Source organism: Chlorocebus sabaeus, chromosome 14, assembly GCF_047675955.1.
Source record: "Chlorocebus sabaeus isolate Y175 chromosome 14, mChlSab1.0.hap1, whole genome shotgun sequence".
Lineage (NCBI taxonomy): Eukaryota > Metazoa > Chordata > Mammalia > Primates > Cercopithecidae > Chlorocebus > Chlorocebus sabaeus.
Genome location: NC_132917.1, coordinates 30343978 through 30368617, shown reverse-complemented (window position 1 = coordinate 30368617; position 24640 = coordinate 30343978). Strand labels below are relative to the sequence as shown.

The 24640-nt window shown below is 38.6% G+C and overlaps 1 protein-coding gene across 12 annotated transcripts in view; it reads right to left on the bottom strand.

Annotated features, from left to right (window-relative positions):
- Positions 1–654: 654 nt before the first annotated feature.
- Positions 655–24640, bottom strand: part of LCLAT1 (lysocardiolipin acyltransferase 1) — a 215372-nt gene continuing 191386 nt past the window's right edge. For all 12 annotated transcript variants that reach the window (XM_073022899.1, XM_007971048.3, XM_073022894.1 and 9 more), the window contains one exon: positions 655–4711. In XM_073022899.1, coding sequence (XP_072879000.1) covers positions 4209–4711 — 503 coding nt within the window. In that variant the 3' untranslated portion in view covers positions 655–4208. The remainder of the gene's footprint in view (positions 4712–24640) is intronic.

The following is a 24640-nucleotide window of genomic DNA, read 5'->3' as shown; positions in this document are numbered from 1 at the left end:
TCTTGGGGCCGGGCCTGTGCTCTTCTGGTCCTGCATTCCCCTTTCCCAGGGAATAACGCTGTGGACTCCCCTCCACATGAATCTATCACACAAGGTGCTCACTTGAGAAGACAGAGTGGGCCATTGCAGAAGGCCCCATTACAAGAGACTCCAGGATTCTCATGTGTTTGTTTGCTAAACACATTTTTATACATTTGTCAGCTTTGGGTCCAAGATAGTTATATACTCCCCAACGTGAGGTCAGGGAGCGAGGCACAGAGTCCCATTTATCTTAGCTAAGAGTTGGTGATGCTGATATTTATGTAAGATCCCACATTTGTGGAACAACCAAATTGTTCTCAATAGCAAGGCTGTGCTAAGAGATGGAGGAAAAGCAAGTTCTGATGACATTCGTTGAGTCCTGAATTCAATTGTGGTGCCTGGACTTTTTCAGTTGTGGGGGTAGTACATTATTTTCTTGATTAGGCCACTTTTCTTGACATCTGTGGGAAAAAAAAAAGAGACCTAACTGGCCAGCTTTTTCTTTAACACTAGACACTGCAATGCAAGGCATTGCGGGGGTGGGGGGTGGGGCGGCGGGGGGGCGGGGGGAAGTAGCACCTTCACCTGCAGTTACTTGTCGTTCCTGCAAAAACAGAACGTAACACACATGCAAACTATTTAATTCACTCCTTTATTCTGGGATGTATATTACAGATAACACAACTCAAATACACCATCAGACATTGAAAACTAAGGCCTTTCTGTGAGTTATTTTAAAAACTTGGTGTTTTGCACATAATGATTTTAAAAAAAAAATGAATTACCAAAACCAAGATTCTCTTCTGAAATGAAAATTTAATGTAGGTACAGGATAACTTCAGGGCTATAACTAATCTGAAGCTTATCAGGTAGCAAAACCATTTTCGTTTTCTACAGCATAAATAACAGCTCTAAGGCAACCACTACCTCAGCATGAAGCTCACTTCTCCACCTTAGAGTAGTGTTTACGTGCTACAGTGACCAGTGTTGAGAGACCATTTCCCTTTCAGTAGCAAAGAGAGACTTTTACCTAAGAAACAGACTACATACTACAGAATCCTTGGAACAAGAAAAAGAAAGGGAGCTGTAACTAAGGCACTGAAAGCACATTATTTGTATAAAGAAATGTAAACAATTTAACACCAACAGGCTCCCTCCGTTGGAGTCTTTATTGTAAATGCACACAGGGGCATCATAGTCAGGGCTAGAGTTTGAAGTCTGGGTGAAACAAATGTTTCTGCAGAGTTCAGAGTCTTGGCTGCCAATATATGATTTCTAACATGGTGCTGTTGAATTAAGTAATTTCAAAGTGACTCAAGCGGAAGCTGTGATTTCCCTTGAATCTGAGTTTTAATAGCATTAACAAACAAGGATTTTATAGGAGTCCTAAAATTACAGGCTCTTTTTTAACACTTATTTGCATCTTTTATCAAGTTCTTCTAATGAACTTTAGGATTATTTTGGCTTATTTCATCAAGGAAGTTTGGTATAAGAACTTGTTACCTAATGAGTGCCCTTCCTTGTGAGTTCATATTTTAAGTAGCATGGTTCATGTCATAAATAAACCACAATGGTACATTTAACAATTGGACATATAGCACTGTAAACAATTCAAAGTCCATTGAGCTTACCATGAAAGAACTGAAAGTGCGTACGTAGGAACTTGTCCTGCTGCAGACAAGCAGCTGCTCTGGCTCTGGTGTGGTGAGGTGGGCAGGTGTGGAAGGGAGAATTCCTGAGGCCAGTCACAATTACTGAAGCTAAATTAATTTCTTCCTGACACTTTAGTATTCTAAGTAGTTCTAAGTTCTAAACCATTAATTGTATAGTTCTTTAATTTTTTTAAATCAAAGAAGAAAAAGACTTTCACACAGATGAATGTATAGGAAAACACAAATAATGACAATTTTCAAGAGCCTTATTGCAAAAAAAAAAAGAAAAAGGACAATTATTTTTGGAGTTACTATCTCTAATTCTTAAAAAGCAAGTACAGTGTCTATATCCCTAAGTTTTAGTGCTATACAGCATTAAATGTACTTTATGAATTTGGGGTAGGTCAAGTTTGTATTTCATCTTAAACACGTTTTCTATGATGAAAAGGAACAAAATTGTAAAAAACGAGATTTTCCCTTCTAAAGGTTTCAAAGCATTAGAGGGCATGCAATGAAATGTTGTTACACCTTGAACAATGAGCCTCTTAAGTTTGTAGGAAGGGCAGACGGGCTCCATTACCAACTTTGGGGTAGAAAGCACAGCTCTCCTCTTACCCAGCACAAATGCAATCCTGATTATAAAACTACTTGTGTTCCTAAATACAACCAAAGGAAATCTTAGAGAAACACGAATTAGAAACCTCTTTTATTAAGGGGAAACAACCAAAAAAGGTGCTTTAAAAAAAAAAAAAGAAAGAAAACAAGCCATAAAACCATGAAGTTAAAGAGCTGGGTCTGGAGCAGATGTGCATAATAACTAGCTGCTCCCAGCACGATCAGAAACAGCTTTGGGGGAGCTGCGGAATATGGGTTGGTGTGTTTCAGAAGAGGCACCAGTTAATACTCTTCCAATAAAAATGATGTGTCTAACAGTGTTCAGCCTCGACCAGTGCTTTCTCACAGAATCTGCTTGGCAAGTTCAGTTCACAATGTGTTTACCTTTCATGGCAATGGATGATGCAATTATTGGGTAGGTCACTGTCAAGCAAAAATGAGATGTAATTAAAGAGAAGGCATTCATGCCCAAAGAGTACATAAAGCAGTAAGTAGTTTCTGAGGCTGGTTCAGTGCAGAAGTAAAACTGACAGGTTTGCTAACAGCTAAAGACTTTTAATTGCCTCATATTTTCTGCAGCTCTGACCAGCATCCCTCTTACTTGACAAAAACAAAAAACAAAAAACAAAACAAAACAAAACAAAAAAGTGTGCAGCTCCAACAGAGTGAAAATGACAACAACACTTTTCTTTTGCCTCAGAAGGAGACTGGTGCTTGGTGTGCTGGATTTTCCACTGACTCCAAATGACAAGAATATTTGGGCAAACAACTGGTCAAAAGGGGGTTTAAATATTACTATTGAAAAAGGAAGGCTAAAACTAAAAAGAAAGGTCACTTGCTATCATTATAAAGGATTAATTTTTGTGTTTTCATTTTGGTTTCAAGGTAAAATTTGTCAAGGCTACAAGGGGTTGAATAATTTAGGATAAACCATTACCGCCCTGTCTGCAAGCCATTTGTTGTTTTAATGGTAGATGTTAGATACCCACACAAATGTAGAAAAAACAACTTTCCTTTTTTGGTAGGTTGTAAAGAAATATTTCAAAAGACGGTTTCAGACTGGAATAACAGAATGTTCTAAGTGTTCCTTTAAAGTATGTGACTTCATGTATACCATTTTTAACAAAAAAAGCTACACCTGCCAAAATGTTGTAAGGAAACCAGCACTAAGCATGCAATACTGAGTGTGAGAAAGGAACTTAAACTGTATGACTTCCTATCTTGTAAAATTCAAACTAAAGTTTCAAAGTGGAGAGCCTGTGGTTGCTCCCTGAGTCCAGGTTTTAGCTTCCATGAGAGAAAAGGGCACAGGTGGTTTTCTGACATCTTGGTCAGCACACGATGTTATGAATAATGAAGGGCTTCCTGTCAAAACGCTTGATCAGTTTCACGACAAGGGGGTTCCGTTTTCTGATCTTAAGGATGAGATGGGTTTGGCGCAGGAAGAAGTGTGCCAAGGGAGGGAGCCTGGGCACCACCTGCCTTAGTACCTGGAGGAACAGCGCTCACCTCAGTGAGGTGACCTGGGCAGTCCGGTAACAGCATGTGATCCAGGCCATTGTTGACAAGTTCCAGATCTGCCTCTGGTATGGGGAGTCTGTTAGGATTGGGCCTTTAAGAAAAATGTGTGTGTTCCTTGTCTGCTAAAAGCCTGATGGTTGTTTAGTAATATTCTGGCCCAAGTTATTTCACCCCGATCACTCCCTGCTATGTACACAGTATCGAAATTACATTCAGAGATTAAAAAAAAAAAATTGTAGCAATATTTTTCCCACAAAACTAAGTGCAAAATATCTTTAACAAATAATGATGGCAGTAAGAAATATTCGACATAGTCATGCAAAAATGCATCTGAGCTTACAAAGGTTTAGAACATTTCCAAAATATGCCCTAGGTTTTTACAAGGTAAACCTTATAATCTTACTCATTTTTCTTTGAATTTAAATGTGGCTGTTTGTGTAAAAGTCGGTAACATGCAAGTTCTATGATCTCCAGTCCACCAAATATTCTCTCTTGCAGCACAAAGATTACAATGGTGATTATAAAATACCACCGAACAAGACCGTACAAATATATGAGTAGGCACATTGCAGGGCTGAACAGGGTCCAATATAGTATAGAGAGCAATTTGACCACAAAGACCCTGAGTTCAGACTTGCAAGGTGGAATGACACTCTGTCCGGTAAAATAAAAATTCTTCTCCCCTTGATAGAAGGAACGCAGCCTCTCTTCTTTCTCTTCCCACCGTTTGTGGCACCACAGTTGAAGGTCCTCCTTGGATGTGGGGAGGGTGTCTATTGGATACCGGTGGACGTGAAAGTGGATTTCCCTGGGAAAGTCTCCTTGGAGGAGGTGCTTCTCTGATTGAGGAATGTTGTGAGGATACGCCACAGTGATATCATGTATAGCATCAAGGTTCTTACCTGGGTTTGAAAAGATAAAAACATAGATTAAGCAGTGCTCAATTTGGGTGATAATGCTGATTCACACTGCAGGGCAGCACCAGAAACTGAAAAATCAGGACAATGTGAACCACAATGAACAAACAAAGGTTAGAGATACTGGTGTTCCTGGACACCTGGGTCAATATTTATCAGTCATCTTTAGTTTTATTTCCTGCTTGCTAATTACCACAACAATCTTTAGAAAGAAAATATCTTCATTTGCAGAAACAGTAATCTGCCATTCTAAAACTATTAAGCACATTAACTCAAATTTGAGATGGGAATTAAACATTACAGGGCTAGCTCCTTAAACACCAACAGAATTCAGTTTTGATACCTCCTGTTAATATACCCATCTCTCCAAACAAAAGTAGACTTTCTCACCTTTAACCCAATGTTACCATGATAGCTACTGAAAAGAAAAACTTAAAATCAGGCTTAGGTGGTGAGAAACGTGAAAAGTTCCATATACTTTTTTATTTTTAAAAACATCAGCTTGAGCCACAGGGGCACACACCTGTAGCCCAGGTACTCAGGAGGCTGAGGTGGGAGAATCACTATTGCCCAGGGGTTCAGCCTGGGCAATATAGTGAGACTCAGTCTTTAAATAAATAGATAAATAAACCTGAACTCCAAGTAAGATCCTGATCCTGTATCCTGTCATCCTGAATTTAACTTAGGGGGTGTTAAGTGTTTTCACTTATGTGTTTTCAGCAGTCACAGGCCAGATTGCTAGACACTGGAGATAGACAGTGAAGTAAGACATGGTCCTAAACCACACTCAAGATGTTCTCAACATAACTGGGGAAGCAGGCATGCATAAAGGCCTAAATAGACCTTATGGGAACACATAAGGGGTTAGTAAAGGAGAGGAATGAGGTGGGGTAGTGGCAGAGCAAATGTTTCGGCAGAAAAGCACAGTGGGGATGGGAACACTAAACGCAGGCAGCAGCCATGTGTTCCAGGCCCTCATGTTATCATTCTTCAGAATTTAAACTCAATTCTGTAGGTAGCAGAGAAGCATTTTAAATGGTGGAGAACTACTTAAGGATTTCAGACAGAAGGGACCCATATGTTTCATTTTAGCAAAGATTACTCTCTGGGGGCAGTGACCAGAATGGGTTAGAGAGGCCCAGAGGCAAAAGAGATAGAGTAGTTTGATGGCTGTTACAGTACAGCAGGCAAGAAATGGAGAGGAGGTAGGGGCCAAAAAAGACATGTCCAAAAAAGTTACGAGGAAGAACTGATGTGATGCTGTACAGTGGTCAACTGGATGTGGGAGAATGGGGAGGGGGAGCAGGGAGGAGTGAATCTAGGTTTGTTTCTGGCTCAGGGTACCGAGTAGATGGTGGGCCCATAGAGATTAGAAATGTAGGTGGAGTGTCGGACCTGTAAGGGACCTTGAGGATCACTTAATCCAATTCTTTATATGAGGCCGAGAAGTTTGGTATTTTGCCCAAGGGCACACGGCTTGTTGGTGTGGAGTCTCTAAATGTTACTTTCTTCTGAACCATGTTACCTTTGGTGAGAAACTTTTGATGAGGACTTTGATTACTTACAGAACCATATGATGCAGACAAAACTAATCTGTGCTGATAGAAATCAGAACAGTTGATAGGAAACAATGAGAAGGGAGCCTAAGGAAATTTTCTGGGTGACACACTCTAGATTCAGGTGTGGATTACATGATGCTTACCTATGTCAGAATAATCAGATTGTACATTTAAGACATGCACATTTCACGCTTTACATTTTACCTCCATAGCAGTAATAAAGATATGAAGCAATTCCCCCACATTTACCCTTTCCACTGAACGGGTTAGGTTATATTTGCTTTTTAAAAAATGATTCTTCAAGTTTTCTGCAAATGCTTCTCAGTCTCCGTTACTCTGTGATTTACTTTAGGGTAAGAACCAGGCTTCAATTTGGTTTCATAACTGAATTATAAAATAATCAGCACTTAATGACAGCTACTTTATAAATGAAAATGCCTACATCAACAGGCTTAGATTCAAAGTTGAAAGGAGAGCCCTTCAGGAGTGCTGTATATTGTTCGTAGGGGGTAGAGAAAGTGCAAATGAAAGGCTCATTGAAGAAAGCTTCAGTGGAGCTGTATTTGAAGACAGACTAGGCCAGACCTGCTTGGCTCCAAAGAAAACTGGGGGCTGGGTACAGTGACTCACACCTATAATCCCAGCACTTTGGGAGGCCGAGGCGGGTGGATCACCTGAGGTCAGGAGTTTGAGACCAGCCTAACCAACATGGTGAAACCCCATCTCTACTACACATACAAAAATTAGCTGGGCATGATGGTGCATGCCTGTAATCCCAGCTACTTGGGAGGCTGAGGTAGGAGAATTGCTTAAACCTGGGAGGCAGAGGTTGCAGTGAGCTGAGATCATGCCACTGCATTCCAGCCTGGGCAACAAGAATGAAACTCCATCTCAAAAAAAAAGAACTGGGCCAGTAGTCAGAAGCCCATGGGAAAAGCTTTGTGACTTAGCTATCAAGAGGTGATTTATTCACCATTTGAGAAAGGGCTGGCTGACCACTTGCCTTGTATGCTACAGTGGGAATTTACATGCTGAAAGGTGGGCTGTCCGATCAAGCATCCAAAAAAGACGCTATTCCATCGCTGATAGACTATGATACATTCCATAAGATGTTAATATGTCTCACCTGTTAACTCACTTGCATCAAAAAAACCAAGCAATCTTTCGTCTATATTACTTCATGAGAGATGAAACTTTTCCTTGACTAGACAGTACAAGCTAGTTTAATATTTTAGAGCACTCTCTATCTGCAGACCTCAGAGGCCATTCATTTCTGCCCGCCAACTGTGACCATAATCCTTGTTTTAGTTGCCTTACCTCAATGCCACTCACCCTTTTCTTTCTCTCACATGGAGGTAAATAAGATGTCTTTGCCTCCTGTAACTTGTCATGCCAATTAGCCAGATTCAGAACTATGTTCACATTTCATTTACTTTCAAAACTCCTCTAGAATCAATACTTCTGCTTCTACCTTCTGCCCAAATACTTCTCTCCTCAATCAGGATTATAGGTCTTCATCAATATCACCTTTCACAACAGCCTTGACCAATCTCCTTTCCCCATGTAGCTCCATCTACCTTTCTACTCAGTCATTCTACACGACTGTCACAGTCAATCTTAAAATCTTAGGAACAGCTCATTCACGTGGCCCAGCCTTTCTCATACAGGTGGTTCCTAATGCTTACGGATCAAATACAGTCATGTGTTTTTACAAATAGGTATTAAAATGGTGAGAAGAATGCCCCTTTCTTTCTTCCTTCTTCTTGACAATCTACAGTAAAGGGGTGTGTGTGTGTGTGGACCACATGTGTCTGTGGCATTATAATGTTCAGTATAGAAATGGCAAGTTTTGAGATGGTAAGTTTGATGGCACCACTGAGAAATTTTCCTTGATGAAAGATTTTAGATTCATGGCAGCACCGAGTGTGGAGGGCTGTGGACACAGACTGCCTAGGATCCTGGCTCTGCCTCTTGCTGAGTTACTCAATCTCTCTATGGCTTACTTAGTTCCTGTATCTATAAATTACCTAAGAAGGTTGTTGTGAGGCTTAAATAGCAAATTCTCAATAAAGGTTGTTTACTAGGCTGTACTCTTTTCCTCTAACTTTAGCTCCTGGAGTCCACTGATACCAACATAGTACGTGGGGGGAAATTACATTTCAATACTGTTTCCATACCACTGTCAACAGCACTATTTGCCTGGGCCCTGAGAATGCCAGTTAGAGACCTCCTAATTTAACTTTTCTACTCAACACAAATATTCTAACGAATATTTCATAAAATTGCCAAAAATACTCCCTCTGCTTCAAATATTCAGCCTTTTTTCCTGAAGTATTTCATCTCAAATTCTTTCAATGTCTAGTTCAAATGCCAAGGGTTCTAAGAAGGAGCTTGTTCAAGTACCAAGGCCCAAAGTGGCCTTGCCTCCTGTGAATGCTTAAAGTACATGCACTGATAACCTCATTTGGGTACCTGGTTGCCATCCTGTGCCCTTACTAGATGCTCAAGTACATTAAGGGCAAGGACCATGTCTTTGCTTTTTTAGACTTAGTAACTAGCACAATGCCCTCCACTAAAAAGGCTCTAGAAATGAGTAGTTGACCAATATTTGTATGGTCTGCTATCTTCTCATCTAAAAATATAGAAGATAATTATAAGGCTCTCTCCGCTGAGTTGTGTTGACAATTTGGTGAGCTAATGTACAGTGAGCTCTTTGGACAGTATTTGCCATATAGTAAGTTCTTGGATGGTAGCACCTACTACAATTCTATGACTTGTTCCATGGTATGTTTTTTTTTCAACTTGGGTTCTACGAAGTCTTGGTTCTGAAATAATTATAACAATCTTGTGAAGGGGGAAAGGGTTCACTTTACAAAAAGGTAACATTCCAAAAGTTTTTAAAAATTGCTTGTTTAAAATCTAGAACTTTGGAATGATATTATAATTTAATTAAAATGCCATCTATATTATAAGCAAGTAAAGAGTAACGTGTAATGTCAGAAACTAAAAAAGACAAAGTGATTAAGGGAACTAGGTGTGGAGAGAAGGAAGAGAGTTTATACCTTGACACTCATTTCCCTGAGCAGTGCTGGCAGCCTAGGCTTTCCTTAAGCATCATAGAGACTCGAAAATGTGTTAACTCCAAAAGCAAAAGAGGAGGAAATGGAGAATCACTTTTATACATGGAGAGAGAGTCGACTATCCTGATACTTTTATTTTATATATATATTTGTGTAAGTATATAGCGACAGGGGTCTTGCTATGTCACTCAGAGTGGTCTTGAACTCAAGTGATCCTCCCACTTCATTCTCCCAAAGTCCTAGGATTACAGATGTGAGTCACCACGTCTGGCCTGTCTTGATAATTTTAAAGCTTTATATTAAGTAAATGTCTCCAAACACAAAAGCCACAAAGCCACATGTAACTCTGTACTTCTTGACTAGAATAGCCAAATTCTGTAGAAGAAGAACTGATTTCTCATATCCTATCAAGACCTTCTGGCACCATGGCCTCTGGCACAGGGAGCCAGTACCAACAGACAACTGAGCTTCCCCGTACAGGGAACAGGTGAAAGAGGTCAGCATGGCCTTGGGGCTTGGTTCATATGAAAGTGACAATAATGAAATGGATAGTCAAAAGTTGAGATGTGCCTCTTTCATTTATCATTTATAATTGGGCTAAAATACTGTAATATGTAAGAAAAAAATATTCCTGCAGTTACAAAGGATTTATACTGCCTTTAAATCTTTTGGTATGAAAACAGTAGACTTTTAAATAGGCAAATTAAGGTGGCTGCCACCAGTAAAAGCCATTTTTAAAATATCTCATTGCTTTTTAGATGCTTTAAATTATTATTTATTTTTATTTTGAGAGGGAGTTTCGCTCTTGTCGCCGGCTCACTGCAACCTCCACTCCTGGGTTCGAGTGATTCTCCTGCCTCAGCCTCCTGAGTAGCTGAGACTACAGGCACACACCACCACGCCCAGCTAATTTTTGTATTTTTAGCAGAGATAGGGTTTCACCATGTTGGCCAGGCTGGTCTCAAACTCCTGACCTTAGGTGATCGGCCCACCTCGGCCTCCCAAAGTGTTGGGACTACAGGCGTGAGCCACCGCGCATGGCCAGATGGTTTAAATTATAAATCTAGATGCTGTCTATTCTGTCATCTGCCTATATGGGGTTTAGAAAATGGGTTTGTTCTGTTTCAGACACTATGACTATTGGAAAGTTTCATATTTTAATATTATATAAAGCCAGCATTGTGTTAGAACAACCACACTCACTGGGGCCCATAGTTGTTTATTCCCTGGAAGAATGAAGCACTTGCTTAATATTTCAAATCTTAACTTTTAGTCTCAGAGTGAGGAAATCTTGAGTACTTTATTCATGTTTAAGTAACAGAAGCTTAAAGGCTATGACTGAATTTTACGAATGTAATATCCGGCAGGAAGTGTCTCTAAGTACATCAAGCCGAGCCCATGACTATTACAAGAGTCCCAGCTCACTGAGAACGGGAGGGAGCCCAAGTCCTTACACATCTGTATGTTTAAAACAAAAGAATGGAAAGAGGCTTTTGTAGTCTCTACATGCATAGTACAGTGAAGAAATCCAGGTTGGTTCATGTCTATGTATCGGATCCAATTATACAGTCCAATGACAGATTAACACAATTTTTTTAACCCAGTGATCTCATAACAACTAAAATTTTTCTTTCTCCATTCCATAATCAAATATATGCAGACTATATAAACATGTAACTTATTTTATTTATTTATTTTTGAGATGGAGTCTCGCTCTGTCCCCCAGGCTGGAGTGCAGTGGCGCAATCTTGGCTCACTGCAACCTCCGTCTTCCGGGTTCAAGCAATTCTTCTGCCTCAGCCTCCTGAGTAGTTGGGACTACAGGTGGACACCACCACACCCCGCTAATTTTTGTGTTTTTAGTAGAGATGGGGTTTTACCATGTTGGTCAGATGGTCTTGATCTCTTGACCTCGTGATCCGCCTGCCTCGGCCTCCCAAAGTGCTGAGATTACAGGTGTGAGCCACTGTGCCTGGCCAAAATGTAACTTATTTAAGATTACATTTTAACACCTGCTTTAAAAAAAATTAAAATAAAAATCTATTTTCTATTTTCCAGATCTAACTTCACAAATCTAACTGCATGGATTAGAGTTTTGAGTTAAGTAGCTTGTCATCTAAGATGCATCTGTGTTAAAAGGAAATGCTGAGGCTGCTGATTTTGTACATTGTTTTTCAAATTAAAAAGAAAAATTACTCCAAGAAGATAAAATTTGGATTTAGTAACTCAGCAATCATTCACTGTGCCACTTTGACACAGACATGTAACAGTACATAGCTAATAATAAAGCATGACAGATTGGCACTAGTCAGTACATTTTGAAGAACAGTCTTGAATGGACTAATTCAGATATATTTAGACTAAAAATACCAATAAATAATATACCTTTCAGCTTCAAAATAAAAGGGTATGCATGAAACACTTAAAACCAACTGGTATTAAGGCTCAAACAGTACCATTTTCTTTGAGTATTAAAATACTATTGTTTCCTACTAGGAACGTTATTCATTTCTCCTTCTACGTAAGTTGAATACTTAGGGAACAAAAGGTGCAGTCAGGCAGCTCTCAGTCCTGCCTTTGACCAGCTCTATGACTTTGGCATGCTCACTATGAGCCTTGGCTGTAAATGGACACAGCAGTTCCTACCCTCATAGGGTTTTGTGAAGAGCAAATGGGATGTGGACTTTATAGTGCTTAGAGAAGTGCCTGGCACATACTCTTCACAGGTTCTTGTTGTATCATCATTATTCTTCCTCTAGGTGGGATAATCACTGTTCCCATTTGATGTGAATTTAGATTTAGGTTGCTATCCTTTACCTTCCTTCTTTCTCTAGATTTCCTTGTCCTTTGAGAAAGATGAGTCTGTTATAGGGCATGATGTGGTTTATTCTCATCATGCAGTCCGCTCCTCTCTCACAGCACAGAAGCAAAGCTGTTCAGAGGACTGACTCTGGCTCTGAGCCCTATTATGTCTGGCATATATTCCTCTCCATCCCTACTAACTCACTCCTTAGACATTTTAAGCGAAGCGGAGACATTAAATTGTCCCATGGCATTCAGAATTAGAAGTTGATAATCTGTGCTCTAGGATCACTGGCCACCTGTTCCATCTTTTTGTTGTTTTTTATTAAGTCAAGGATAGTACTCAATCTTTTTCTAAATGAGAACCATCTTGAGCTTCAAAGTTAACCTTCAGCTGGAAAGTTAAAACTAAAAATGGTATACCTGTGAACAGTCTTGCTTATTCAACTTCAATTTGATTCTTTACAGATAGTTTTAGAGACAGCTATTTTCACATTTCTATCCTAAATCTGTTGCACTTTTTGTGTTTTGTATAAATGGTGAATCTTTTCAGTGCTGTTTATCTCTCCCAATGAATACTGGTTCTCTGGATCTTCAAAACAAGTTTAATTTTCTAGATAGAATAGAAATATGTCAACATGTTCCAAAATTTGACTTTAATATATTAATAGATCACTGAAAATCTGAATAACAGTATGCACTTGCTGAGGCTGAAGTTAAAAAAGAAGCAATGTGAAATTTAAATCACAGCTCTTGGAACTCTCACATATAAAAATGAATAGCTGCAAGTGCCTAGCTATTAACAGTACTTATCTACTATGTCTATATTTTACCGATAATTTCTACAATTTAAAACCATGGAAAGTTAAGGCTGAGTACATGTTAATTTCAAGCTTCTTCAGTGAAAACATCTGAAATTTGCAAGGAATATTTTTCATATAATGCATTAAAAATAAAAGGAAAAGTAATTTTGCTACTATATTGAGCTTCCTAGCAAGTGTGATAAATATTGACCTCTACTGGATCTGGCAACATCTTGATACTTCAAGGACATCATATTATAATCACACTGGCCCTTCAGCATCCTGAATATTTCCTTCGTGAGAGATGCCAAGTGTGGTGTAGGGCATGCTGTCGTTTATTCTCTAACATTCAGTCTACTCATCTCCCATAGCACAGAAGCAGAGCCTTTAGGATACTGACCTGAGCTAATCATGGCAACCCTATATCCCTTACTGGGAACTGGTTCAGGAATAAGTTCACCACTCAATTCGGGACAATGATATATGAGAGGTGTATGTCTAGGACTTCTAGAGAAAGTTGCCTTGCTCCCAAGAGAAAGTCCTAAGAAAATCACATACAGCTGACATCATAGAGGTCAGAATGGAGACAGAAGGTACCAGGACCTTGCTCAGATGGCTGGGTGCCAAAATCTAACCTTTAAACGTACCCTATTGCTAACATTGTGGCTGTGTCAATGCATTTCCTTACCTTTCAACCTGGTTTGAATCAGGTTTTTGGCTATAAGCAGTTAAAAAGTACTCTAACTGATGCAGTATCAACTGGTGGGAGTTAATCATCAATTACAACTTACAGGAGAAACTCTGGCATTTTCTATTTTTGAACAGGCTTCCCATTTATTTTGAGTGTTCTATTTACCTTCTACTGTTACCCTAACAGCATGCAAATCTCTGACTGATATATATGTGGACCCTAAGGAAGCATTTCTCCAGTATCACCTTAAAGATTCATACTTTATTTCAAAGTACATTTTGGTTCCTATGAGGTCAAGTCCCTTTTAGGTGACTCAATGCCATTCATCCTAAAAAGCCAATGCTGAGAAATGGACTTTTCTTAAGTGAAGAGTTGGGGTTCATAACAACTACAGACAGTCCTACAGGTGGGCCTTCAAGATTATTTGAAAAAAGTAGAAGGCTGTTTTCTCTGTGCTTCATATTTAGGTATAAAAGTTATTTTATATTAGCATTATCACTTACTTTTTTCATGTGATACTTTATTTCGCTGAATTCGAAAAAAACATTTCCCTTATTACAAAAGGTAACAGAAGTTACTGTAGATAAGTGAAGAAAATGCAAGTTAAGTCTATAGAAGAAAAAAACTGGAATCATACCAACTGATTTCCTTTAAAGTATATATCCTTCCATTTGTTTATTCCTCCCCAAAGTACAGGTGATACTTATACACATAGGAAATGGATATTGTTATAAACAATTGTATCCTCAAAATTTATGTTGATGCCCTAACCCCTACTGTGACTATACTTGGAGATAAGCCTTTAAAGAGGTAATTAAGATTAAATGAGGCAAAAAGAGTGAGGCCCTGATCCAGTACGACTGATGTCCTCATAAGAAGAGGAGGGGACACCAGGAATGTTCATGTCTAAAGAATATCATGTGAGGACACAGTGAGAAAGTGGCCATCTGCGAGCCATGAAGGAGAGTCTTTAGGAAAAGCTGACCCTGCCAACACATGATCTTGGTCTTCTGGCCTCCAAAACAGTGAGGAAATAAATTCCTTTTGTTTAAGTCACTCAGTCTCAGTCTGTGTTATTGTGTTATGGCCTCTCCAGCAGACAAATACATACATAACATATGCCTTGGAAAAAAAATCTAGAAATGGAACCATACTATAATACTGTTGTATAATTAATTTTTCATGCATCTTTCCATTGATGCCGTTAAAGACTTTCTAAAACATGTTATAGATGCACAATATTTGATTATATAGTTATCACATAAAAAGTTGTTTTCATATTTCTAAGTTGTTTCCACAAAAGTCACGTTTAAATAGATACCTTCATAACAAGAATATGAACACCTTAACTAAAAAGGATATGAACACCATAATAAGCTTTAGCTACATATTGGAAACTGACCAGAAACATCAATTTAAATGCACACCAAGAATGTATAATAGTGCTTTCCTTTTCACACTTTTACTAATGCCTGGTATTGTAATTTTAAGAAATTTGCCCAAGTATATCATTTTGTATATTTTTTTTTCTTTTTCTTTTTCTTTTTGAGATGGAGTTTTACTCGTTGCCCAGGCTGGAGTGCAATGGCGCAATCTCAGCTCACTGCAACCTCCACTTCCCGGGTTCAAGTGATTCTCCTCCCTCAGCCTCCCGAGTGGCTGGGATTACAGGCACGCGCCACCACGCCCGGCTAATTTTTGTATTTTTAGTAGAGACGGGGTTTCACCATGTTGGCCAGGCTGGTCTCCAACTCCAGACTTCAGGTGATCCACCTGCCTCAACCTCCCAAAGTGCTGGGATTACAGGGGTGAGCCACCACACTCAGCCTCATTTTGTATTTTTATGTCTTTGATGAGAAAAAATAAGCTTATTGGAAAAACACAGTAGTAATATAATGTATTTGTCATCTTCTTTATGGCTTTGCAAGAGTTCTTTACCCTCTACTATATATATAGTAAATGTTTTCTACATACTTATTTTGCCATATAGCCACTCTTGGGTTTACTTTGTTGGATTTGCTCCTCTGTAAATGCAGCTTCATTTTCTTTATCCATTTTCTATAAGTTGTTTGTCACCATCTAGTCAATTTGCAAAGTCCCTTCTTTATCACAGATTATTAGTCCTCTGTACACTGTGTGGCAAGTATTTTTATAAGTCCATTATCTATTGACTTCATGGCATCTTTTCCAACACGTGTGTGTGTCTAGTCAAGAAAATTTCTGTTATAGCTTCTGGATTCCTAGGCTTGTCTGTCAGTCCCTAAATTATACATGTATCCTTTATTTCTCTGAAAGATGAAATACATTTTTTTCTTTTAGCTTTATAATCCAGCTTTACTTTCTTTCAAATAGATATCAGTTTTTCAAGCAAAACAACTCTTTTCTCCTTGTATTGAAATACCAACTTGATATTTCAATTATGGCACCAATCTCCTTTCCTCTTGTATTAAAATACCAACTTGGTCATTTATTAAATTCTCACATACGTAGATATCTAGTTTCCCTTCTCTCTTCTACTCCACTGATCTGTGAGTATTCCTGCTTCTAGACCACACTGTTTTTCTCAGTGACTCAATATCTGGTAAAGCAACTGTGCCTTTGTATTCTTTTTCAAACTATACTTGGCTTCTCCTGGGAAACTGTTTTGTAATACAAACTTGAAGAGCATTTAATTCAATTCCAAAACAAATACCTTATACCCTTCCCAAAAAACCTGTCCTGCAATTGTATTTGCATATATTTACATAACAATTTTGGAAGAACTGGCAATTTTCTATCGTCTTCTCATCCAAGAAAATGGCTTCTCTTTCCATTTGAGCAAATGCTCAAATCTTATTTTATGTCTTCTAATAAATTTCAGTTTTCTTCACATAGCTTCTGTGACCTTTTTAAAAAATTTATTCCTAAACAATTTGCTAATTTTTGTCACATAATTGTGAATAGAACATAATTGTGAATACAACATGTGTTTCTATTTCTGTTTTAAGGTAATCACTGCCAGAATAGGGACAAATCTATTGTTGTATGTTTATCTGCAGCCAACTTACAAATTTTTTTTTATTGTAATTGAACTTTTAGTAGACTTTTTGACCTTATAGATTGCAGCAAAAACAGTTTTATGGTCAATTTTACAGTCTTTTGGTAGTTTTATTACTTTCATTAACATTTACTTAAAGTTTTGAATTTAAAATGTGGGTTTTAAAATGAGATCTTTAGCATATAAGATGCTTACTGCTGAGTTTTGGTAAAACTCATATTAAAGTAGTTAACTTCTATTTTATTTTCCTAGTGTTTATTAGGAATGGCTTGACTTTATCAAATGTCTTTTCAGCATCTAAGAGTAGAATTTTGTTTTAAAGAAAATATTAGTCAAAGACCTATATGAACCAAAGTCTTAGTAGTTAAAAGGAAAAAAGTGCAAAGAGAAATTGAAAAATAATAAAATTATAGCGTAGGCTTCACTACTTCTACCATAACTGAACAACTCCAGTAGATAAAAACTAGTTAAATAAAGGAACTGAATAGCTATTGATAAATTTAGCTTAATAGATTTATACAGACCTGTGAGAAAATATTTTAAATGGTCCATTTTTAAGGCATGGTAAGTCTAAGTACTGGCAGCCAGCCTGCGAACATAACAAACTGCATGGCTCATGTACCTAGAAGGTCACAACAAGCAAACAGAATGTAGAGGAGGGGTCAGCCTATAAAAGGGAAGAAAGTTTTGTTATTGGGAAATCGAAACTTAAGTGGAGAAGGGGACCAGGGTATAACCTTGGCGGGTAAATGAAGGCGGATAATGAAACTTTGGTGACATCAGAGAAGACTGTAACCCCACAGTACTTGACCAGCGGGGAACTGGTGGAGGGACTTGTGTGCTAGGAGATAAATTATCTACTATAGTTGCCCTGGGTGTGCCTGCCCACCAGACACTCGATCTTGTAAGACGCTATTAAAAAGTCTCACTTTTGCTGTTCTTTGTGCCTCCAAGTCTATTCTTTGGGTTTGGACGGGTGAGGGTGTTTCTCACAGACCCATTTGATACTCAAAAATATTTTAAAGGTGTTAGTAACCATGAGCATTTATAAAAATCTGATTACTTACCTAGTGGCAAGACAATTTAAACACATTTTGTAAAAACTGAGACTTTATGATGCACATTCTGACATCAAGATTCCATAAAAATAAAATAATATTCCTCTTTTAATAAAAAGTTTAGATAAACCATGGATAAAAGATAAAAGGAAAATTACGAATTATCTAAAAAAGAATGAAAAAGAGAATCTATAGGATACAATGAAGACAGTAATAAAAAGAAAAATTTATGACCTTACACGCTTCATTACTAAAAGGGGAAAACTGAAAAAGAGGAATTACTCATATTGAAAATTAGAGGGAGAAAAAAAATTACTAAAGATAAAAAGCAGTACTTAATAAAATAAAACTAAAAAATAAATGCGGAAGTTAGTTATTTGATAAGATGAAGAAGATACTTAAACCCTATGGATCTGACTGAAGGGAAAAAGCATAAATATTTAAGATTACAAATAGTAAACTAAAATCATAATACAGAAGAGTTTAAAGGATTATGAAAACATGAATCTACACATATGATAAAAATCACAAAGACTTGTATACAACATATACATGTGTAAATTCATGTACTCATAATCTTTTAAATTCATATACCTTCTTTGTTTTCAATATCATTTTTGAGAGAGGGCATTCAAAATTCAATGTGAAAACAAGAGCAGTAACAAAGTATATTTTCTCTTACTGTTGGGCCCAATGAATTTGTTTACAAGTTGCCAAAACCCCTGCAAATGAAACAATAAAAGCCTAAAAGAAGCATGAGCATGTGCATAATCTACTAATTTGCTGGTCTTTGAAATAAATGAGACCAGAGACAGCATACTATTATAGTTTCTATGCTTTGATGTTAGGATTGAAGATGATTAATGATGCACATGGCTATTACTATTTATTGAGTGCCTCTGATGTGCCAGGCATTATTCATGCAACAAATTATCTACAGAGCACTCACTGTGCCAGTCACAGCTGTAGTCATCTGGGGTACATGGCTGAACAGAAAAAAAAAATGCTTGCCCTTACAGAGTTTATCAGTGCACACAGTCACTTTTAAGTATCGTAGGAGCCCTTGAGAGATTATTTCTTTTATAGTTGCAGAAACTGAGCCACAGAGAAGTCACTTGTTGAAGATCACAGTTAGTGGTCAGTTCTGTGTGACTCTAAAGCCTTTCCACTATGCTACTCTACTTTCTAAAAATGGCATACTAAGAGCAGGAGCTACAGAGTCAGACTGACCTGGTTTTGTACCCATCAAAACCATAGCAGACTGTTTAAATTACATTCTTGTAAATCAAAAAAATACACGATAACAATACAGATGAACCCTGTAAAAATACGCCCCAATATAAAGTCTAATGTTGTTAATCTCCCTACCATCTTTCTGTGTGATTTTGCTTATAACAGAGTTTACTACAATTTTTCTCCATTGAGAGGAAAAGTAAATTTGGCTGAAGATGGGATATTATCAGTGAGGTAGGGGGCAAGCTGCTGTCTTCAGGAGTAAGACAACTAGAGAGTAGAAGGTGAATGTCTCTGGTTAAGTTACAGATGGCAGTTTTGTCTTTTCCATGGCCCTGGTTGTAATAGCTCTCATTTTGTTTCTAACTGAGCTTATTTGGATCTTCTCTCTCCATTTTTTGGTTAATCTCACTAATGGTCTATCAATCTAATTTAACTTTGCAAATAGCCAGCTTTTTGTTTCATTTATCTTTTGTATTTTGTGTTTGTTTCAGTTTCATTTAGTTTTGCTCTGATCTCGGCTATTTCTTTTGTTCTGCTGGGTTTGGGTTTGGTTCTTGTTTCTCTAGTTCTTTGAGGTGTGACCTTAGATTGTGCTCTTTCAGACTTTTTGATACAGGCATTTAATGATATGAACTTTCCTCTTAGCACTGCTTTTGCTGTATCCCAGAGGTTTTGATAGATTGTATCACTATTATATTTCAGTTCAAATAATTTTCTAATTTCCATCTTCATTTCATTGTTGACCCGACGATCATTCCGGAGCAGGTTATTTAATGGTCCATGTATTTGCATGGTTTTGAGGGTTCCTTTTGGAGTTGATTTCAGTTTTATTCTGCTGTGGTCTGTGAGAGTACTTGATATAATTTCGATTTTCTCAAATGCATTGGGACTTGTTTTGTGGCCTATGATACAGTCTATCTTGGAGAATGTTCCAGGTGCTGATGAGTAGAATGTATATTCTGCAGTTGTTGGGTAGAATGTTCTGTAAATGTCTGTTAAGTCCATTTGTTCTAGGGTATAATTTAAGTCCATTATTCTTTGTTGACTTTCTGTCTTGATGACCTTTCTAGTGCGGTCAGTGGAGTATAGAAGTCCCCCACTATTATTGTGTTGCCATCTGTCTCATTCTTATGTCTAGTAGTAATTGTTTTACAAATTTGGGAGCTCCAGGGTTAGATTCATACATATTTAGGACTGCGATAGTTTCCTGTTGGACCAGTCCTTTTATCATTATATAATGTCCCTCATAGTCCTTTTTAACTGGCTGTTGCTTTAAAGTTTGTTTTGTCTGATATAGGAATAGCTACTCCTGCTCACTTTTGGTGTCCATTTGCATGGAATATCTTTTCCACCCCTTAAGTTTATGTGAGTCCTTATGTAACTGTTACGTGAGTCTCTTGAAGACAGCGGATACTTGGTTGGTGAACTGTTTTCCATTCTGCCTTTCTGTATCTTTTAAGTGGAGCATTTAGGCCATTTACATTCAATGTTAGTATTGAGATGTGAAGCACTGTTCTATTCACTGTGCTAGTTGTTGCCTGAATACCTTTTTTGTTTTCCTCATTGTGTTATTGTCTTATAGGTCCTGTGAGATTATGCTTTAAGGAGGTTCTATTTTAGTGTATTTTGAGGATTTTTTTTCAAGATTTAGAGCTCCTTTTAGCAGTTCTTGTAGTGTTGGCTTGGTAGTGGTGAATTCTCTCAGCATTTGTTTGTCTGAAAAAGACTGTACCTTTCCTTTGGTTATGAAGCTTCTTAGTTTCGCTAGATACAAAATTCTTGGCTGGTAATTGTTTTAAGAAGGCTAAAGATGGGACCCTAATCCCTTTTAGCTTGCTGGGTTTCTGGTGAGAAATCTGCTGTTAATCTGATAGATGTTTCTTTTACAGGTTGGTTTCCTGATGCGTTTGCCTTACAGTTCTTAAGATTCTTTCCTTCATCTTGACTTTAGATAACCTGACAACTATGTGCCTAGGTGATGATCTTTTTGCAATGAATTTCCTGAGTGTTCTTTGAGCTTTTTGTATTTGGATGTCTAGATTTCTAGCAAGGCCAGGGAAGTTTTCCCTGATTCTTCCCTCAAATATGTTTTCCAAACTTTTACATTTCTCTTTTTCCTTGGGAACACCAATTTTTCTTACGTTTTGTTGTTTAACATAATCCCAAACTTCTGGGAAGCTTTTTTTCTTTTTTCCCATTCTTTTTCCTTTGTCTTTGTTATTTTTGAAAGCCTTGTCTCAGCTCTGAAGTTCTTTCTTCTACCTGTTTGATTCTATTGCTGAGACTTTCCAGTGTACTATGCATTTCTCTAAGTGTGTCCATTTCCAGAAGTTGATCGTTTTTTATCTATGGTATCTATTTCTCTGGATAGCTTTCTGTCCATATCCTGTCACATTGAAAAAATTTCTTTGAGTTGGTATTCACCTTTCTCTGGCGCCTCCTTGAATAGCTTAACACTCGACCTTCTGAATTCTTTTACTGGCAATTCAGAGATTTTGCCTTGGTTTGGATCCATTACTGGTGAGCTAAAGTGATATTCTGGGGCTCTTAAAGAATCTTTTTTTATCATATTATCAGAATAGTTTTTCTGCCTCCTCATTTGGATAGACTATGCCAGAGGAAAGACTGGGGGCTCAAGAGCTGCTGTTCAGATTCTTTGGTCCCATGGGGTGCTCCCTTGATGTGGTACTCTCCCCCTTCCCCTGGAGATGAGGCTTCCGGAGAGCTGAACTGCAGTGACTGTTATTTCTTTTCTGGGTTTAGCCACCCAGTGGAGCTACCAGGCTTCTGGTTGGTTAATGGGGAATGTTTGCAGAGTCGTGTGATGTAATCCATTTTCAGGTGTCTCAGTCGTGGATACCAGCACCTGATCGGGGAGTGCACTCTGAGGGTCCTTGGTTGTAGTTTTGTTTAGTGTGCTGTTTTTTGTGTTGGTTCACTTCCAGCCAGGAGGTGGCGCTTTCCAGAAAGCACCAGCTGTGGTAGTATAGGGAGGATACAAGTTTGCCCTAGGGCCGTCTGGATAAGTATTTGGGTTTCTAAGGTGGTAGGAGGGACAATAGAGCTCTCAGAAATTTATGGCCTTTGTCTTCAGCTATTAGGACAGGTCTCAGAGAAAGACCATCAGGTGAGGCCAGGGTTAGGCTGATCTGAGCTCAGGCTCTACTTGGGCAGGGCTTGCTGTGGCTGCTGTGGGGAATGGAGGTGTGGTTCTCAGGCCAATGGACTTATGTTCTCAGGAGGATTACGGCTGCCTCTGCTGTGTCACACATGTCGCCAGGGAACAGTGACAGGCCACACCCAGCTCCCATGCAGCCTGAAAGGCTGGTCTCACTCTTCCGGTGTCCCCTCCAAATTTATTTCCAGGCAGCCGGTGAGCAGGGCTGAGAACCTGCCCCAGCCTACAACCCCCCTCACTGAGAAAGCAAGCAGGCCTTTCAGGTTTTGTACCTCTCAGTCTGCGCATCTTCTGTGATCATATCTGCACTCCCTGTTTGCCACCTTCACCAGATTCTGTCCAGGAAACTTCACATTCCATCAAAGTTGTTACAAAGTTCAGCTGGAAGATTCCTTTTCCCTGTGGTCTTTCCCCAATTCCACTGGCAGTCCTCTCCAAGGACCCCTGGGAGACAAAGTCAGAAATGGCTTCCCTGGGAATGAGAGTGCCCAAGGGGCTCTCCCCACTGCATCCTCTACCCCTGTATTTTGCTTGGCTCTCTTAAATTCATCTCAGCTCCAGGTAAGGTCAAATCCATCTCACATGATCTGGACCTTCAGGTTCCCCTTCTCACACTTTGGTCGCTCACAGTTTTTTGGTTGTCTCATGGAGCCTGCAGTGGCAAGCTGCTTCCTTCAAGGGGTCTGTGGATTCTCTCAGCTTTTATGTTTCTGCAGTATTTCTTGGATCGAAAGCCCACGATGTGAGTCTCTACAGGCTGCTCTGTCCATCCGAGTCAGAGCTGCGAGTTAGTTCTGCCTCCTACCTGCCATTTTTTCCCCCTGTCCCTTCTTATAAGGGCACTCATCTCTTTCATGAGGGTCTCCATTCTTATAAGCTAATTTCCTCCAAAGGCCCCACCTTCTAATAAATATGTCACATGGGAGATTGAGGCTTCAATATATGAATTTTGGGGGAACACAAACATTCATTCACTCCACAGCAACATCAAAACATTCATTGTAGTAGTAACTTTTTGTTTAAATTCAGTTAGAACATGAGAGTCAACATCTGGATGAGTAGTTACTGATCCTAAAATTTAAGCAGGGAGAATAACAATACATGAGGGGTAAATAAGAACTTTTAGTGGGTTGAGCAGTGTCCTACAAAAATACCTGGCCACTGGAACTTAAGAATGTAACCTTATTCGGAAATAGGATCATAGCAGATTTAAGGTAAGGATTGAGATGAGATCATTGTGGATTCAGGTGTCATCTAAATCCCGAAAAGTGTCTTTACATATAGAAATATAGTGAAGATAGAGGCAAAGGTTGGAGTTACACAGTGACAAGCTAAGGTATCCCAGGAGTTGCTAGAAGCTAGAAAAGGCAAGGAAGGATTCTCCCCTACAGCCATGGGAGGGGTTTGTGGACCTGTCAGTATCTTAATTTTGAATTTCTAGTCTCCAGAACTATAAGAAAATGAACTTTTTATTGTTTTAAGCCACAAAGTTTGTGGTAATGTTTTATGGCAGTCTAGAATACAGTATTCATTAAGAAATATCTAATGACAAGGATTGTTTTTTTCGTAGTCTTGATTTTGGGGAAGAAAATTTCTTCTAAAGTTTTATTTTAGTTTTGAATTATAAAGTGGTATATTTTGAGAAGAAGGAAGCATGATAACCCAACTATACAGAAATAGCTATATACAAAATGGAGACTTTTAATTTTCTGAATCTGTCTGAACAGGTGAACTGCAGGTTCCTATGGAAAATAGGTCCCTACGGAACTGCCATTTTACAGCAGTTACTACAAACTACAGAGATCTGTTCCTTAGTTGAGGAAGAGAGACTATGACAGTAGTTCTCAAACTCTAGTTGCCTAAGAATACTTGGGGAATTGAAAATGAGTCCTGGGCTTCATTCCCAAAGACTCTCCCTTAGTTTGTATGGCTGGGATGAGGCAATCGGTATTTTAGCAAGCACTCCAAGAGATTATGATCAGATACAGGGGTTGGAAAGGCCACACTGGGGAAATACATACTGGGTTATGGGGATGGTTTTCAGCAGAGAGGACCATGGGAAGTTGTATTCAAGAGCTGGGTTCTGGAATCAGACAAAACCCTATGTTTTTTTTTGCTTAATTCCACTCCTTGCTGATGTATGGCCCTGAGAAACATACACAACCTTGGGAAGGATTAATTGAGATTATCCTAAGTAAGTGATCAATGAATGTTGCCTATTAAAATTATTTTAAAATTTATTTAAGGCAACAACAATTTTAACTTACTCAGTAATAACAGTTAACTACCATAACTTGTGCTCATATAGTAGGAGATTTGTTTAGGGCATTGGAAATAGTTTATTCCCACTTTGGAACCTGGTAGATAAATCTTGCTAGATATGATTTTGGATAACTCTGGGACACGAAATGACTAAGGATTGGAGGGAAAAACTTAAAGGGAAGAAGGCAAAGATAAGCTCTGCTGATAC